The 15181-nt window shown below is 38.3% G+C and overlaps 4 protein-coding genes across 6 annotated transcripts; 1 reads left to right on the top strand and 3 right to left on the bottom strand.

Moving 5' to 3' along the window:
• Nucleotides 1-653: 653 nt before the first annotated feature.
• On the bottom strand, nt 654-2181 carry LOC105635276 (F-box protein SKIP23). Its single transcript, XM_012218316.4, has one exon. It carries the CDS (start codon nt 2002-2004, stop codon nt 814-816), a length of 1191 nt encoding a protein of 396 aa, XP_012073706.1. The 5' UTR covers nt 2005-2181; the 3' UTR covers nt 654-813.
• A 778-nt stretch (nt 2182-2959) lies between these two features.
• Nucleotides 2960-5299, bottom strand: LOC105635275 (uncharacterized). Its single transcript, XM_012218315.4, has 2 exons — nt 3583-5299; nt 2960-3502 (listed from the first exon to the last, which is right to left on the bottom strand). Exons 1-2 carry the CDS (start codon nt 4905-4907, stop codon nt 3208-3210), a joined length of 1620 nt encoding a protein of 539 aa, XP_012073705.1. The 5' UTR covers nt 4908-5299; the 3' UTR covers nt 2960-3207.
• Nucleotides 5300-5440: 141 nt separating this feature from the next.
• On the bottom strand, nt 5441-7905 carry LOC105635272 (Tetratricopeptide repeat (TPR)-like superfamily protein). Its single transcript, XM_012218313.4, has one exon. The coding sequence runs from the start codon at nt 7824-7826 to the stop codon at nt 5703-5705; it is 2124 nt and encodes a 707-aa protein (XP_012073703.1). The 5' UTR covers nt 7827-7905; the 3' UTR covers nt 5441-5702.
• Nucleotides 7480-13706, top strand: AMY2 (alpha-amylase-like 2). Of its 3 annotated transcripts, none has more exons than XM_020679771.3 (13): nt 7480-7509; nt 8821-8902; nt 9131-9167; nt 9268-9305; nt 9451-9577; nt 9668-9894; nt 10293-10438; nt 10531-10643; nt 11245-11333; nt 11651-11773; nt 12494-12529; nt 13147-13245; nt 13328-13706. In XM_020679771.3, exons 2-13 carry the CDS (start codon nt 8891-8893, stop codon nt 13517-13519), a joined length of 1239 nt encoding a protein of 412 aa, XP_020535430.1. In that variant the 5' UTR covers nt 7480-7509; nt 8821-8890; the 3' UTR covers nt 13520-13706. The 3 variants fall into 3 exon arrangements, with proteins under 3 accessions (XP_020535430.1, XP_020535431.1, XP_012073704.1); XM_020679772.3 differs by lacking the exon at nt 7480-7509 and adding an exon at nt 8220-8519 and having other exon boundaries at nt 9134-9167; XM_012218314.4 differs by lacking the exon at nt 7480-7509 and adding an exon at nt 8224-8519.
• The last annotated feature ends 1475 nt before the right edge of the window (nt 13707-15181 follow it).

Raw genomic sequence — 15181 nt, 5'->3', positions numbered from 1 at the left:
ACTCGTGTCCTTATCTAATAAATTGGCAAAGGAATTCAAAATTTCTAAAACAACATTTCTAAAACAACTCCCAATGGCATTCCTAGGAATCCCGTACACTTGATCTTCAACCTTTTAGAGTTGAAGGTTTTTGCTTATGTGCATAACATACAGCTCCATTTCTAAGCAACAACGTCTAGGCACATGCAACTCGTTCTATGCAATTAACAGACTTATTACTTCATGGAACAGGCAGTTCAATATTTGTAACCTCAGGGAATTATGTCCGACTAGAACGGGCAGAATCAACCTAATCTCCAAAAATTCTTGGCTCTATAAATGATGACTTATCCAACAATATAGTGCCATAATATCTAAAGTAAATCTATCTAATATCCATATACATTGCTTGTAATGTACTCTCTTATTTTGATGAAACTAAGGCCTGCATCTCTGCAAAAAGAAAGATACATAAACTAAGCTCACATCAATACCCACTACATGCAAGTTCTCACTTCCCAAGCTAACAGTTTTCAAGATTTTTGGAAATGTCTCCATATGATGCTAACCAGTACAGTAGTCCTTGATAAAACATTAGCTCTTCAACCATTATCAAGAACTTGCAGAACATTTAGATCATCAGTGAGGAATAAATTTTCACTAGAACGAACTCATGCTATATCACTTATATTACATTTATTAACATGTAAATAAACAAGCATATACAGGCACAATATACAACAACAAAAGATGACAAACCAGTTATTCATGTAGTTACAATTACAAATATGCAAATCAAGAAAGATACTTGTACTCACATTCAAAGATCTGAAATTAGCATGGATTGGGAGAAACCCAAAGTGGTGGAGGCCATCTTAAGCGAGAACGAGAATGTCGCGGATAGCAAGGCAAAGATTCAATGCTTCCATCCCATAGCTTGAAAATACCCAAATCATGTTCTCCAAAGTGGTCATCATAATTAGTATCCGAGTAATCGTCGGTGTAATATATGCAATTTCCCATACAACCAAAGAAATCGTTAGCTGACAATGATAACGAAGTATTTTCACCAATGAACAGCGCCTTATCACCCAAACTTCTCATCCTCGCCCACCGTGGCCCGCCCCACTCCAATCTAGAAACTTCAAACCGCATCGTTCTATAGATTAAATGTGGCTGCATATCTGGATGATCAACTTCAAATTCAAGATCCAAATACCTGGTTACTAATAACAATTCATTCTCAGAACTAACCAGATACTGCAAATCACCACCATGTTGCCTAGGCGTTTCGATAAACCAAACCTCAGGCGAATCACCATTAACGTCACAAACTGCAATTTGGCCGGCTTTATTGACTGCATAAAACAATCCGTTAAAACATACAACATCTTCGCTAAAATAGCGTGCGTTTTCTATAATAGTCCAGGATTGGTCTCCATTTCTGCAATAAGCCAAATCGCCTGTTTGATTAAGAATCGCCATGGCCACGAAATTGCCTTCTGTCAACGGGCTACATGATAAAATCACTTTCTTGATGAACCAATCCCGCATTTGCCTCAAGCTACGAGTGCAACGATCGCCCAATGAATTTCGAAGTGCGTATTCTCGACCAATATCAGAGTAATTGAAGCTAACAACGTTAGGGAAACTGGAGACCGGAGGCAAGGACAACTTTGCTCGCGTGAGAGGGTTTATGAGAAGAATGATTGGCGAATCGTCGAGGATTATAAGCCAGCCATGAGAAGAGCCGCAGTGGCGCTTCCGATGGGAGGCCTCGGGGAGATTGAGGAAATGGAATCTGTTGGTGGAGAGATTGAAGAAGGCGCGGTGAGATTGATCGGATTGGGATTGAGGAAGCATGAGCCATGGTAGCTGAGGAGGAAGGTGGTTGGGGGTTCTGGGAATGGAGGATCTCCATGTACGACATACGGCTCGAAAGTGGAGGTAATCAGCGTAGATTGTGAGGCTTTTGGAGATTGTTTCTACGAGTTCAGGCGGGAGTTGAGTCCAGTCTACCGCCATCTCTTGTCGCTTCTCTCTCCCAGACGAAAATTTTCAGTCAATAATTTGTATCCAAAGTGTACTTAGAGATCAGTGATGACGTATATGCTGAAATTCAACCCAACCGTCTTGTGGACTCGTACTACTGCAACTGGTGAACTGGCTGTTTGGGTTCGACAAGCCGGTCGTTTCAATTGAATGAACCAATAATTTAGGATCTTAAGACTTAAAAGGCTTGAATTTGAATTGAATCGGCCCTCACCTTTTTTAACTCATCTGCTCTGGTCCGATTTCAATTTGGCCGATTCAACAAGTGGCTTTAGACTGATTTTTAACTGATGATTCTGAGTCAATTTTGACCTATATCTCGAACAACTGAAACCGAACTCATGAAACTACGTTTTTGATTGGATATGAAACTTGAAGCTACCCAATTAAATTTGGACCAGATTTTTTTTTTTAAAACAAATAACTACAAATATTAGTTAATTATAATATAAATTAATATAGTAAGTTACAATTAAGGCCTTTTTTCATTTGCTTTCATTCATTTTTTAATTTTTATTGTAATTTTATAATGTAATTCAGAAGCTCAAACAGAAGTAGAATGCAAGAATACGGAGGATAATGAAACATATGCTCTCTTTTATTGACAATCATTTGTGTTCCAGCTCTTGCATTTGGATGGACAAGAGTTTTGTTCATGTTTGGCACTAGATGGATGAATAACAGACAAGGTGAAACTCTCCCGAATATCGAATCTTAGAAAAGCAATCTTTAACTGGTGAAACAGAGTTCCTCAGGACAAGATGATCCAAAAACAGAGCGACAATAAAATTTCTGGAGATAACTTTACCTATTTTGCTTTTGCAAGAAGCTTGCATTATTATATAAATATAACATTTCAAACAAAAGAAGTCCCTAGTGCCATCTGCAAGGAAGAGAGCTTTAAGCTGAGATGGTTAATACTCAGATGTAACAAGAACTCCAATATCTGTTTGCTAAATGCTTCTGCATAACACCTAAAAACCAGATACAATCTGTGTTCTTATAAGTAGTATTCTAAATAAAATCCGTGCAACGGTCAACAAAAGCTAACTATAATAGAAATGAGTAATTGAAAACCAACCAAATGCTTGTAATGAAGTCAAAACAAAATAAATATTTTGTGGGTGAATGCTCAGTGCAGAGTCTTACAGTGTTCTACGTTCACTCGGCTACATTCTACATTTCCATACATTTCTCACCATTGGTATCTCCATAGTTCTTAGGAAGCAAATCAGGATAGTTTCGGTGATTCAAAGAATGCAACCACAATGCTACAGTACCTTCCTTATGTTCTGTTGATGCAATATGGGAATATATGTATGTCACCTTGAAGTCCTCCGCTACTTCTTCATAAACTTTCATGGAGAGCTCTTCATGGCTGTCTTTCCATTTCTGGTTATATGATGTGAAGAAGCACTCATCCAAGTATAAACCAACCTCAGGGGCTGTAGGCACATTAATGTTCACATCCCTAGAAAATAACATGGATTAGCAAAAACTCAAATGACCATGAAAGCAGCAGAACTGAAATAAATCAAACTAAGTGCTTACTTTTGTAGGGCAGTTGATATCAATGACTCAGGGGCACAGTTCCTCATGATTGCCACAGCAACACCAATCATCTTTCGTATCTGATGAAGCATGAAACTCTGACCTACAACCTCACACTTTACGAACTCAATGCCTTCAACAGTAACAGTGGTCTTTGCGTCAAAGGAAATAATGTAACGCCGGGCAGCAGGATCTTCAGCTTTAGTCCTGGTGGTAAAATTATGGAAATTGTGACTCCCCACATAATAACTCAGTATTCTATTGAACCTCTCTTTCTCCTTCTCTCCATAACAAAACACACTTCCTTCCATCACTTGCTCCTCTCCATCAACTTTCTCTTCTCCAACCTTCAAATCATCCCCTAATCTTTCTGATTTTGCATTGACATCATCGGCATGGTCCACAGGCACCATAAGTTCCTCTGTAGTATCAGGTTTGGTATTAGCACCTATATTGTTCAATAAAATTCTTGACTTAGGTATTGCAGATTGTGTTTGGGCACAATTATTTTCAGAGACCTTAGCTTCCTCTGCGAATTCAGCATTTATATTATCACCGTCATCTGCTGCATTGTCAGCAGTGACACTAGTATCCTCTTTAATTTCAGATTTCACAATAGCATCTCCATCATTCGATGAAATGCTTGTGTGAGAAACAAAAGATTTTGATTCAAAACTGCGGTTACCCACTGCACCAATTACCTTCCGCCCTCTCTCTGAACACTCCCAACACTTGACAAGCTCGTTACCAGACCCCAAACTAGCCAATACACTCTCCCTATCACGATGCGAACTCGGATCAAGAGCAAAAACGGGAATCAAATACACGTACCTTCTACGATCGCAGAACTTCTTGGCATTAAACGACCCCGTTACTCGTTTGTACCCGAATATCCTAATTTGGGATGACAAATTCGAGTTTAAGCGTTCCACAAGCCCTGGCGGGTCGATGTAGAACCGCCCTGAGACCACCTGTCCCACAGCGCTCACGCCCTTATCAGTGCGAGCCGAGCGAGCCCAGTCATACCGCTTGGGGATGCCACGGTCATGTTCCGGGACGGCACCGGATTGAAAGAGGGCTTCTTCAAGGTCACCTTCGATAGTTTTGGCGCCTGGGTTTTTCTGCATTCCCTGATAACCCACGCCGCAGTATGCGAAGAATATTGCGATTTTGCGGCGCTTGTACCTAAGCTTTTTTGTTGCGGTGGTATCTCCAAGGGCTGTTTCTTCATCGTCGGAGGTAGTGGTGGACATTCTTGGCTTTTTATGCTCCGGTTCCTCTTGCTGTGGTGCGTATGTGGTGATTTTTGAGTCTGGATTTTCCATCTTCAATGATTAAAAGCGATCGACTTTTCTATTACTATTCTCAGGTCAGATGTCTATCCCCCAGTAAAACCCTAGGAAATAATCTTATTTTTGCTTTACAGAGGAATGTTACTCTGAGATAGGAAGTAGACAGTACATCTCGTTCCCAAGTTGATGACAAATCAGCAACCGTTTAATCTCAAGTCCTACGAACTGTATCTCTTGGCATTCTGACAACCAGTAGCTTAGTGGCATATCAGTCCAAGTAATAAAGTAAATAAGACAGACTGTAAGAGGGGTCACTTTAATATTTTTATCCTTTTTCTTTTCTTAACAAAACATACTCACCAAATCAACCAGAAAGCGAAATTTCCATGTGATCGTTGATAAAAGAAACATCCTCCAGATTTTCTTGTGCTACCAGTACTTTCTCAGAAATCCATCTTTCAGATTTCTACACTTGGATGGACCAGAGCGGTAAATATTGGAAGAACAGGTGAATTTTACAATGGGGAAAGGTCATATATTAATTTTAGAACAGGTGAACTATTGGATTGCCATCAAACAGGGCCACGCATGCATTCATGAAAATAGACATGAAGAATTAAAAACAATATCAGGTTTAAATCTAGAAAAATAAATGCATCTGATCTGAGGGTTAAAATTCTGTTTTTAATTAAGTTGAGTAGATTGGTGCAAAAGAGGACAGGTTGATTGCCTCTCTCAGTGCTCCTTGGGGGTTCAATAGTTGGCGACCCCCTCTTCAAAATTTTCAATGTACCAAAATGAACAAGAATGGTGTGAATGCATACTGCATTAACTTGATAATGTTATAGATGCAGAATCAGAATCAGGTCGGCAACCCTTATCCTTCATTTGTTTGCTTAATCTTCGTATCTCTGCTCTTATTTCTCCAATCTGCGGATGCATCTGGTCTCCAACAACAAACACATGAACACAACTTTTGAGTTCAATCCAGCTACAGCCAGGTTCCTTGCTCACTCCTCGAATCCTCATCATGCTCCTGATCCGCTCCACATCTTCTGGTCTATTCAAGGCAGTGTAGATGCTTGACAATAACACGTAGGCAGATGATTCTTGTGAGCCCAACTCCATTAGTTTCTCGCCTGCATAAGCTCCCAATTCATAATTATGGTAGTTCCGACATGCACCCAATAAAATCCGCCACAAACACAAGCCATGGTCTACTTTTGCTGACTCAATAAATTCTTTTGCTTCACTAAGATTCCCTGCACGACTTAGGACATCAACCATGCAGGCATAGTGCTCTACTCCTGGGACAATACCAAATTCATCAAGCATCATTTTGAAATACACCCAGCCTCTCTCCACCAATCCCATGTGACTACAAGCAGAGAGAACATTCACAAATGTGACATCATCTGGCTTTGTGCCCTCTCGTCGCATTTCCTCAAAGAGTTCCAGAGCTTCCCGTCCATACCCGTTTTGAGAAACTCCAGATATCATTGCATTCCATGAGACCACATCTCTCTCAGGCATCCTTCTAAAGACAAGGGTTCCCTCTTCTAGACTCCCACATTTTGCATACATTGTTGAAAGAGCACTTCCAATTGGAACTGCCAGACTGAGTCCATACTTAATTGTGCGGGCATGAATTTGCCTTCCTTGATCCAAAGCAGCAAGGCTTGAACAAGCTTTTAAGACACTGGCCATTGTTAGCTCATTGGGCAAAACCCCTTGCATCTGCATTTTACAATACAAGCTCAAAGCATCTTCATTCTCCCCATTCTGCACATACCCTGCAATCATGGATGTCCACAGAATAATATCAGGTTCTTGTAAATAATTAAATCCTTTCCAAGCATCTGCTGTACAACCACATTTTGCATACATGTCAACCAAAGCAGTCATTATGTACATTTGGAATTCAAATCCCAACTTTACTAAATAGTTATGCACCTGCTTTCCTTCTTCAACAGCTCCAATATCACTGCAAGCATTAAGAACACCAACAAGGGTAAACTCGCTAGGATTGATCCCAGCAAAATGCATGCGAGAGAAGAGCTTCAAAGCCTTATGAGAATCCCCACTTTGAGCATAACCAGTGATCATAGCCGACCATGTGATAGAATCCTTATCACTTGACATTTCAAACACTTGAAGAGAATCATCTAAGCCCCCACATTTAGCATACATGGTAACAAGTGCATTTAAAACAGAAACAAATGCTAACAACCCATTTTTAACTGCAAGGCAGTGTATCTGCTTGCCACTATCAATGAAGTCAGGGATGGCCAAAGCACTAAGAGCACTAGTGAAGACAAACTCATTCAAACCCTCGTCTTCTCTACGCATCAGTTCAAAAATCCCCAAAGCCTCTCCAGCCAGCCGTTGGATCGCATACCCAGAAATCATAGTAGCCCATGTAACCGAGTTCCTTTCAGGCATTTCATCGAACACTTTGCGAGCCTCCAAAAGCAGACCCGCTTTACAGTACATATTAAGGAGAGAACTCCCAACAAAAACATCATAAAAACTCACCGTTCTGATGGCAAGAGCTTGGGCCTGCTGACCGCAGAAAACGCTGGACAAGTTCGAAGCGGCAGTGAAAACACCGGCAAAAGTGTGGGCATTTGGGAAGGTATTCTCTGCTCTCATGCTTTTAAATAGTTCCATGACAAGGGAGTAGCCTGCAGGCCCCTGTTGGGAGTAGCTATTGATAAGGCAATTCCATGATATCACGTCTTTGTCGCGAATTCGTTCGAAAACGAGCTTGGCTTTAGGTAAATTACCGCACTTGGCGTAGAAATTAACTAGACTATTTGCAAGATATATGCAAGAAGAAGAAGCGGATTTTATAATCTGACCGTGTAGAGCCCTGCCTCTTTGGAGGCTTTTCTGATGGGTACACTCTAGAATCGAATTAAAGAGGGAGCGACTTTGAGGAGGGAGAGGCATCAACTCCGTCCAGTTCCAGTTTCCAGCGACGTTTGTTTTTATGGCGGCAAAAGCGAGGTTTTAAAATAACAGCTATTTGAACCACAGATTTTGCGCCTTTAATTTTCCTACCAGAAACTTCAACTTATCTCTCCGCCCACCATTTAGAAATGACAAACGTCGTTGCAGTCACATCTCCACCGGCCAAAACACAGTCCCGCGCAATCGCTTATTTGCTACGCTTTCCCCGTTATTGTGAAGCTAAGCCGCATTAGTCTCCATAGTCCTTCGCAACTCAAAACCTCCACGCGTCCCTGTAGACCTTATTACTCCTCAAGACAAATGTTTTCTTTCGCAAGATCCTAACCCTGATTGGCCGATTCGAATGCCTCTATTAACCGTCGAAAGATGGAGAGTCTCTGTCCTACTCTCCCATTTCAAAAAGCTGATACCCTTTTCCTAAATTCCCCATTTTCATATCTTTTTCCTGTGCAATCTGTAATATTCTGCGTCGAAGGCTGCTATCGCACAAAGGAGTCCTTTTTCTCGTACAAATTCAATGTTCGCTCTAAGCTTTTTCGAAATTTATGGAGCCAACAGCTGATTCCAATTGAGTGGACTTAACGAAATTCTCCAAGCTTTTCGTTTCTTTTCTATTTAAAAGGCGAAGGTAGCTAGAACATACCCACGCTGCGATCGCTAACTTTAGCTTTGGTAATTGCCCTTCCCCGTCTGTTTGTTCTCCTTTCTATTGTTAAGTTCTTGCCTTTCTCTTCTCTCTGCCGGTTAACTATCTCGGAGAACTGTTGTTGCATTTGTTTCAATTTGAATATTCGTGTTAATTGTTCTGGAACCTGATTACGTTGCCAAGCATGTTCATCTTTGTTCTCTTATTTATTTAGAAATTGAAAAGTGCTCAGACTTGGTCTCTTTTGTTGCTTGTCTAAATCTAGTGCAATTCTTTATATTGAGTGCACTTCAAAAATAATGCGTTGATACTGAACTGGGGATGCAGATTATTTGCTTGGTGCCCCAACTTATACGATCCGGCGTCAAAATTGTGGATAGCCACCGATTGATTTGACATGGGTTACATTGTATGCCTCTTGCTTCTTCTTCAGCCCTCTGATTATAATACTATTATCTTTCCTCTGCAGATAGTACAACACTTTTGTGGACTTTTATTTCATATTTTAAACTATTTCCCATGCATGCTCTTCCAAAATCGAGTCTATCGATTATTAGGTAGATGTGGCTGCATTTGATTTCGTAATATTAACCCTTATTTTAATTCTTCTTTTTTGTGTACTTTCTCAAAAATGCAGCAGGGATATGATGAAAATAACCAGCAGACAGATATCGGTATGCTGATTCTTTTCTTCCCAATGTTTGTTTGCTCTGCTTCAATCTGATCCTGACAATCAGTCTGGTCTTCTAAATCTACTTGCTTATTTGTCTTCAGGTTCAGCTGTCCGCAATGGAAGAGAAATACTTTTGCAGGTAAACTCAAATGAAAGGGGTTCCATCACTGTTGGTATTGGTGCATATGAATTTTTTTTTTTTTTTCCCTTACCTCAAAAAACATAGAATGCGAAAGCCTCTGCCGGTGTGTATGTGTAGATCTGACTGAAACTTTGCTCAACAGGCTTTTAACTGGGAATCTCATAAGCACGACTGGTGGAGAAATTTAGAAAAGAAGGTTGCTGACATTGCAAAATCTGGGTTTACTTCAGCATGGTTACCACCACCTACTCAGTCCTTTGCACCTGAAGGTAAAAGAATATTAGATTGATATTCAATCCCACATAGACACCTAAAAAAAGGGTAGTTCTTTTTTTTAACTGTCAATTTTGTAATTACAGGTTACCTTCCGCAGAATCTTTATTGTCTAAACTCTTCATATGGTTCTGAACACCTCTTAAAAGCTTTACTTCAAAAAATGAAGCAACATAAAGTAAGGGCCATGGCCGATATTGTCATTAATCACCGTGTTGGGACTACCCAAGGGCATGGTGGAAAGTATAACCGTTATGATGGGATTCCAATGCCATGGGACGAACGTGCTGTCACATCTTGTACTGGTGGCCTGGTAACTATTCTGATATATTGGAACTTTTCTTAGCGACTCTAATGCATGTGTAGTTATCCTACTCAGCAAGCCAGTTGTTTCTTAGGTTCTGGTAAACTTTTTACTGTTGTGGATACTCTTTTATTTTTGTTGTTCTGTTATGTAACTACTGAACAAACTTGGGAGGGATAGGAGGGCTATGCACTTACAAGGCCTGTCGTGTATCTTTGAGTGGGTGTTCCGAATGGAATGGGATTGGGAGGGATTACACATCCGACACTCTTGACTATGACAGATGAACAGAGGCAGATTATGTTTACCTATTAACATGACTTGAGCATTGCTTATATTATTTCTTGAAAATAATTTGGATGCAAGTTGTAATATAGGGGTTCTTGACCTGTTAATGTATATTCCAGGGTAATCGAAGCACGGGTGACAACTTCCAAGGGGTTCCGAATATTGATCATACCCAACATTTTGTTCGGAAAGATATTATAGGATGGCTGAAGTGGTTACGTAACACAGTTGGCTTTCAAGACTTTCGCTTTGATTTCGCAAGAGGGTAACTGTTGTTCTGCGCGTGCAAATTACTGTATTTTGTTAGTTTCCTTTTCCACATCAATACTTATGTCTCCAAAATGTTGCATTTTTTAGTTACTCGGCAAAATATGCGAAAGAATACATTGAAGCAGCAAGGCCAATATTTTCTGTTGGGGAATATTGGGATTCTTGCAACTACAATGGCTGTTATTTGGAATACAACCAAGGTATTATTTTCATTTTGTGCATCTCCTGCATCAATAGCACACTTTTTTGGGGCAAGAAAACAGGATGAATTTTTATTCGTACATGATAGCATACTTACCCGATATCCTTGGTTGATTCCTTAGAATCATGGCCTCTTGTAAATTCTTTTCTGCATTAAGTCAAAGTGCTCTAATTGATAAGGTTGAATCATCTAGCACTTTATGCTTTCTTTGTGATAGTTTTCCTTTGATAGATGAGATTATGACTTAAAATAGAAAAATCTTTCTTCAAAAACATATGAAGTTTTGAATCAATTACTATTAGAAGCAGATAGGTTCAGACATATGAAGTTCCTAAAAACTACTGCATTATCCAAATCATCTTATTTGGAATTCTGGTTACTTCTGTGGAAGATTTGATTTTGATAGGGATCTTTAATTTTTTCGTTCGTTATGCTTGGTGTTCTTTCAGGAATGGTTTTTTTTTTTTTTTTTTTTGGAGCTACTTTCCTTTTTATCTTGAAAATTCCTTATTTATGTTTAGTAGCATTGCTTTATGTTGAGCATAATTGTCACTGGCATCTGAGTGCTGTATACATTGTTTTGTCAATGCCTTATCCAGATAGCCACCGTCAACGGATCGTGAATTGGATTGATGGTACTGGACAGCTCTCAACTGCATTTGACTTCACAACGAAGGGAATTCTTCAGGTACTTTAAGGGACATTTGCTACTTAGAAGGAAATGGTGGTCAATTTTTTTGAGGAATCTACAAGATTTTGCCTAGGATTGTGGATTGCTTTTTCCTGCTGAATGTCTCCTTTGATGTGGGTGATTGCCTCATTCACATATTAGCTTCTGGAAGTAATTAGGGTCCATGCACTTTGCTGATTTAGTTGACATCTTTCTTGTGGAGATGAATGAAAGCTTAACCATATGTAACATCCATGTGAATCTTACTGGCGGTAATTTACATGTTTCTCAGTGATATTAACTCCCTTTATATTTATGCATCATCTGCCATGCAGGAAGCTGTTAAGGGACAGTTATGGCGTCTGCGTGACTCTCAAGGGAAGCCACCAGGTGTAATGGGATGGTGGCCCTCAAGGGCTGTCACATTCATTGATAACCATGATACAGGCTCAACGCAGGTACCAAAAGACGCATATGTTGTAACTATCGGCTAGACGATTTAGGAAGAATTTTGGTTGGCTGCTTTTTAAAAAAAAAGGTTTTATCATGTAGGAGAACTTTCAAGCGTAAATAATTAGAAATATCCATTTTGAGTTGATGTTTGAGTTGCTGATGGGCTAGAGTACTCTCTTGAGTGGCAAACTGGCAATTGAATGTTGGATGCATCATGCGTAAAATTAAGTGTTCAACAGCAACAGGTGAAAGAAATACTCAGGTGTTCTCCTTTAGTGTATTTATCAGGGTAGAGATACAAAAATATGATTTACAACTGGAACTTTTTTGGAACAAAATTTGGTTCTTTTTTATCCAAGATTCAGCTTTTGTTTCTAATTCTAGTCATTGAGATGAAAATTTGGTTTGAACAATTTTTTACACTTGCACACAGGTAATGTCCTAGAATTAAGCTGAGTTGTTTATACATCTTTAAAATTTTTTAAACTTGTGACATGTCATGAAACTTTGTTCCGGTTTGATCGGTAGTAGTTAGAATTTTTCAATACTGTTACTAACAGGTGAGAATTAGCTAGACATTATCCATCCTGGACTAAAATGATATTTCCTCACATGGATGTTGATGCATGTATGTAATATTGTAATGTGATATCACTGACTTTAGATATCAAGTTCTTTTTCTGCCATGTGACCTAATTACCTTTATGATAATTTCACTCTTGCAGGCCCATTGGCCCTTCCCTTCAAATCATGTTATGGAGGTATGCTAAGTTATTTTCTCTGTAAAGCTTGTTTGCATAAGTTAAATGATGTGCATTCGCATGGTGCGATCAAAGTAATGTCATCATGACTTTTCCTAATGACTGGTCATCCATCCAATCCAAATTTATAATTGACTTTATTATGCAAGGCTCAATTCTAATTATTTGTCAATATTTTCCACATTTTTGTTTAGGTGCTTTCTAATTTCAAGTTATTTTTGGTACTCCTCTTGAAATGCCATCACAGACCTGAGGTTTTAAATCTTAGTATCATTCTCTGAAAAAGTGTTTGCACCGGGCAGCATATAATCGAGAGGAAGTGCTTGCATTGAACATCCTACAATGACATGTCCTTTTCCTCAGCAACCTGCTTCCTTTAATCCGTATTTGATTTCCCCTTTTTTTTTTTTTGCCCACTACTGGATGGTATTTCTAATGTAAGCTACAAGATTTTTTAGTATTCACAAGCCATTTTATGCATGTAATTTTACATTGCATCAATTGCAGCTTTGTCTTAGTTCGTATCTGTGTTTAATTATCTGAATTATGATCCAAAAACCTTCTTAATCCTCATCATATTATTCAAATGTTAGCTTCTGACATTTTATTATACGCAGGGTTATGCATACATACTTACACACCCAGGAATTCCAACAGTTTTCTATGACCAGTTTTATGACTGGGATACCTCCATTCATGACCAAATAGTGAAACTGGTATGCTAAGTTTCTGTTTCTATCTATTAAATATTCATTGCTCGAGGAAAAGCTCCTCAGAAAATTTCTACTGTGTCTGCAGATTGACATTAGAAAGCGCCAAGACATCCACAGTCGATCATCTATCAGGATTTTTGAGGCCCAGCCAAACCTCTATTCTGCAATGATTGGGGAGAAAGTGTGCATGAAGATTGGAGATGGATCCTGGTGCCCATCTGGCAGAGAATGGACACTGGCAACCTGTGGGCATAAATATGCTGTGTGGCACAAGTAATTCCCAACTTATTCCTGGAGTGTAATGGGGTGATTTGGTAGAGATCATGTTCTACAGCCACTAGCTAGAATTATATTGCTACTGTATGAATAATACTTTTCATCTCCAATTTTGCATTGGAAAATATTGTACGGAGTTTTATCCTGAAAACTAATCTAAAATAAGACTCCATGAATGTTGCTTCTGATTCTTTGTTTAGAATAGTAAATAAATACCATGTCTTTAATAATTCTGGCCTGTGAACAAACAAGTTTGCATCCCATAAGACTATAAATTTCAAATATTTTAGATTTTAATTATTCAGGTGATTCAAAATTCAAGTATTTTTGCATGGACTCAAGGTGGAGAGCAGGAATTACACATGTCCGCTAGTCAGTTCTAAGGCTGGACACCAACCCGATATCAAAAAAAAAAAAAAAAAAAAAAAAAAAAAATCAAGTATCATTCATATTATAGTAAAATATGAAAAATGACAGCATTTTAACTATACACTGTAATGTGTAATATTTCACGTATTTCTTTACACAAATCTGTATTCTGGGAATGTTAAAAATCTTGAGAAATGTTTTTGAGATTTAAACTAATCTAATTGAAAGCAAAATTACATTATTAACATTAAAATTCTACTTACTATTATTATTATAGCAAAAGATGTTAAACCTTCTGCCTTCATAATAATATTGTTATTGTTGCAAGAAAAATGGCTTCATCGTTTTAAAGATGTTGCCTATTTATATTTCGTATCTATGTTCTTTATATATATATATATATATATATAATGAACATATATAAATCTAATATAAACTATTAAAGTGTATACTAAAGACTTATTATATCAGGTTTTTATATAGTACAATTCTCGATTCAACTATTAGTAATAAATTATATTAATTTCAATTCAATTCAATTCCTTCGATGTTTAATTATGTTTCATTAGGATAAAATTATAGTTTAATTATCAACTTATGGGCGAAACCTGTCAAAATTTAATGTTTTCTCCTAAATCATATATATATATAAATATTTTTCAAATCTTAAAATCTAAACTCTATTTTTTACCTTCCAAAAATAATAAAAAAAAACTCTCTTATTTTTATCCCTCAATATTTAAAATCCGCCTGCTCAGTGCTATACGGAACAAATTTAGATTGGTAATAATGGGTGTCACTTGCAATAGTTGCATGGCAAGAGAGAAAGAGAGTCACATGACATTAGAGCTGGAAAGATGCTTTCGCCTATCACCATCATAACCATCGTCATCGCCCTCATCATTTGTGTTTTGAAACTCAACCAAACATACCCTTCCCTACCCGTCCCTTCTCTAAACACAATAAGACAGTTTTTTAAACCATTATCATCATTATTATATCTAATACATTATTACCAGACAATTCCTTCCCCTATCTCTTTCTCTCATGTGACATGCACACTGTTTGCCTAAGTCCGCCATTGAAAATTGTAAAAACAGAAAAAATTCCTATTTCGACCCTCAATTATACTTCCCTTCTTCAGCTTTATCCAATGTTTTCCACGCATACATCTCTCTCATCTACATCTTCTGTTTCTATATATTAATGGTTTAGAATTATCAAATGTCCCTCAACATGAGGAAAGCTATTACGCATGCATATATAACTTGAGATAAAATCTGGTTTTTTTCCC

This window comes from Jatropha curcas, chromosome 9 (assembly GCF_041381405.1).
Source record: "Jatropha curcas cultivar XTBG-Jc1 chromosome 9, XTBG_Jcur_1.0, whole genome shotgun sequence".
Taxonomy (NCBI): Eukaryota; Viridiplantae; Streptophyta; class Magnoliopsida; order Malpighiales; family Euphorbiaceae; genus Jatropha; species Jatropha curcas.
Note: the sequence above shows the minus strand (reverse complement) of the source record. Positions and strands in the feature narration are given on the sequence as shown.

Excerpts from the sequence above, each read along its gene's own strand:
- LOC105635276 (XM_012218316.4), bottom strand. The coding sequence starts at position 2,004 with ATGGCGGTAGACTGGACTCAACTCCCGCCTGAACTCGTAGAAACAATC.
- LOC105635275 (XM_012218315.4), bottom strand. The coding sequence starts at position 4,907 with ATGGAAAATCCAGACTCAAAAATCACCACATACGCACCACAGCAAGAG. Across the intron at positions 3,503-3,582 it reads ATATCAACTGCCCTACAAAA|GGATGTGAACATTAATGTGC; the intron begins GTAAGCACTTAG and ends GTTATTTTCTAG.
- LOC105635272 (XM_012218313.4), bottom strand. The coding sequence starts at position 7,826 with ATGCCTCTCCCTCCTCAAAGTCGCTCCCTCTTTAATTCGATTCTAGAG.
- AMY2 (XM_020679771.3), top strand. Across the intron at positions 9,168-9,267 it reads TAACCAGCAGACAGATATCG|GTTCAGCTGTCCGCAATGGA; the intron begins GTATGCTGATTC and ends ATTTGTCTTCAG. Across the intron at positions 11,334-11,650 it reads CAACGAAGGGAATTCTTCAG|GAAGCTGTTAAGGGACAGTT; the intron begins GTACTTTAAGGG and ends TCTGCCATGCAG.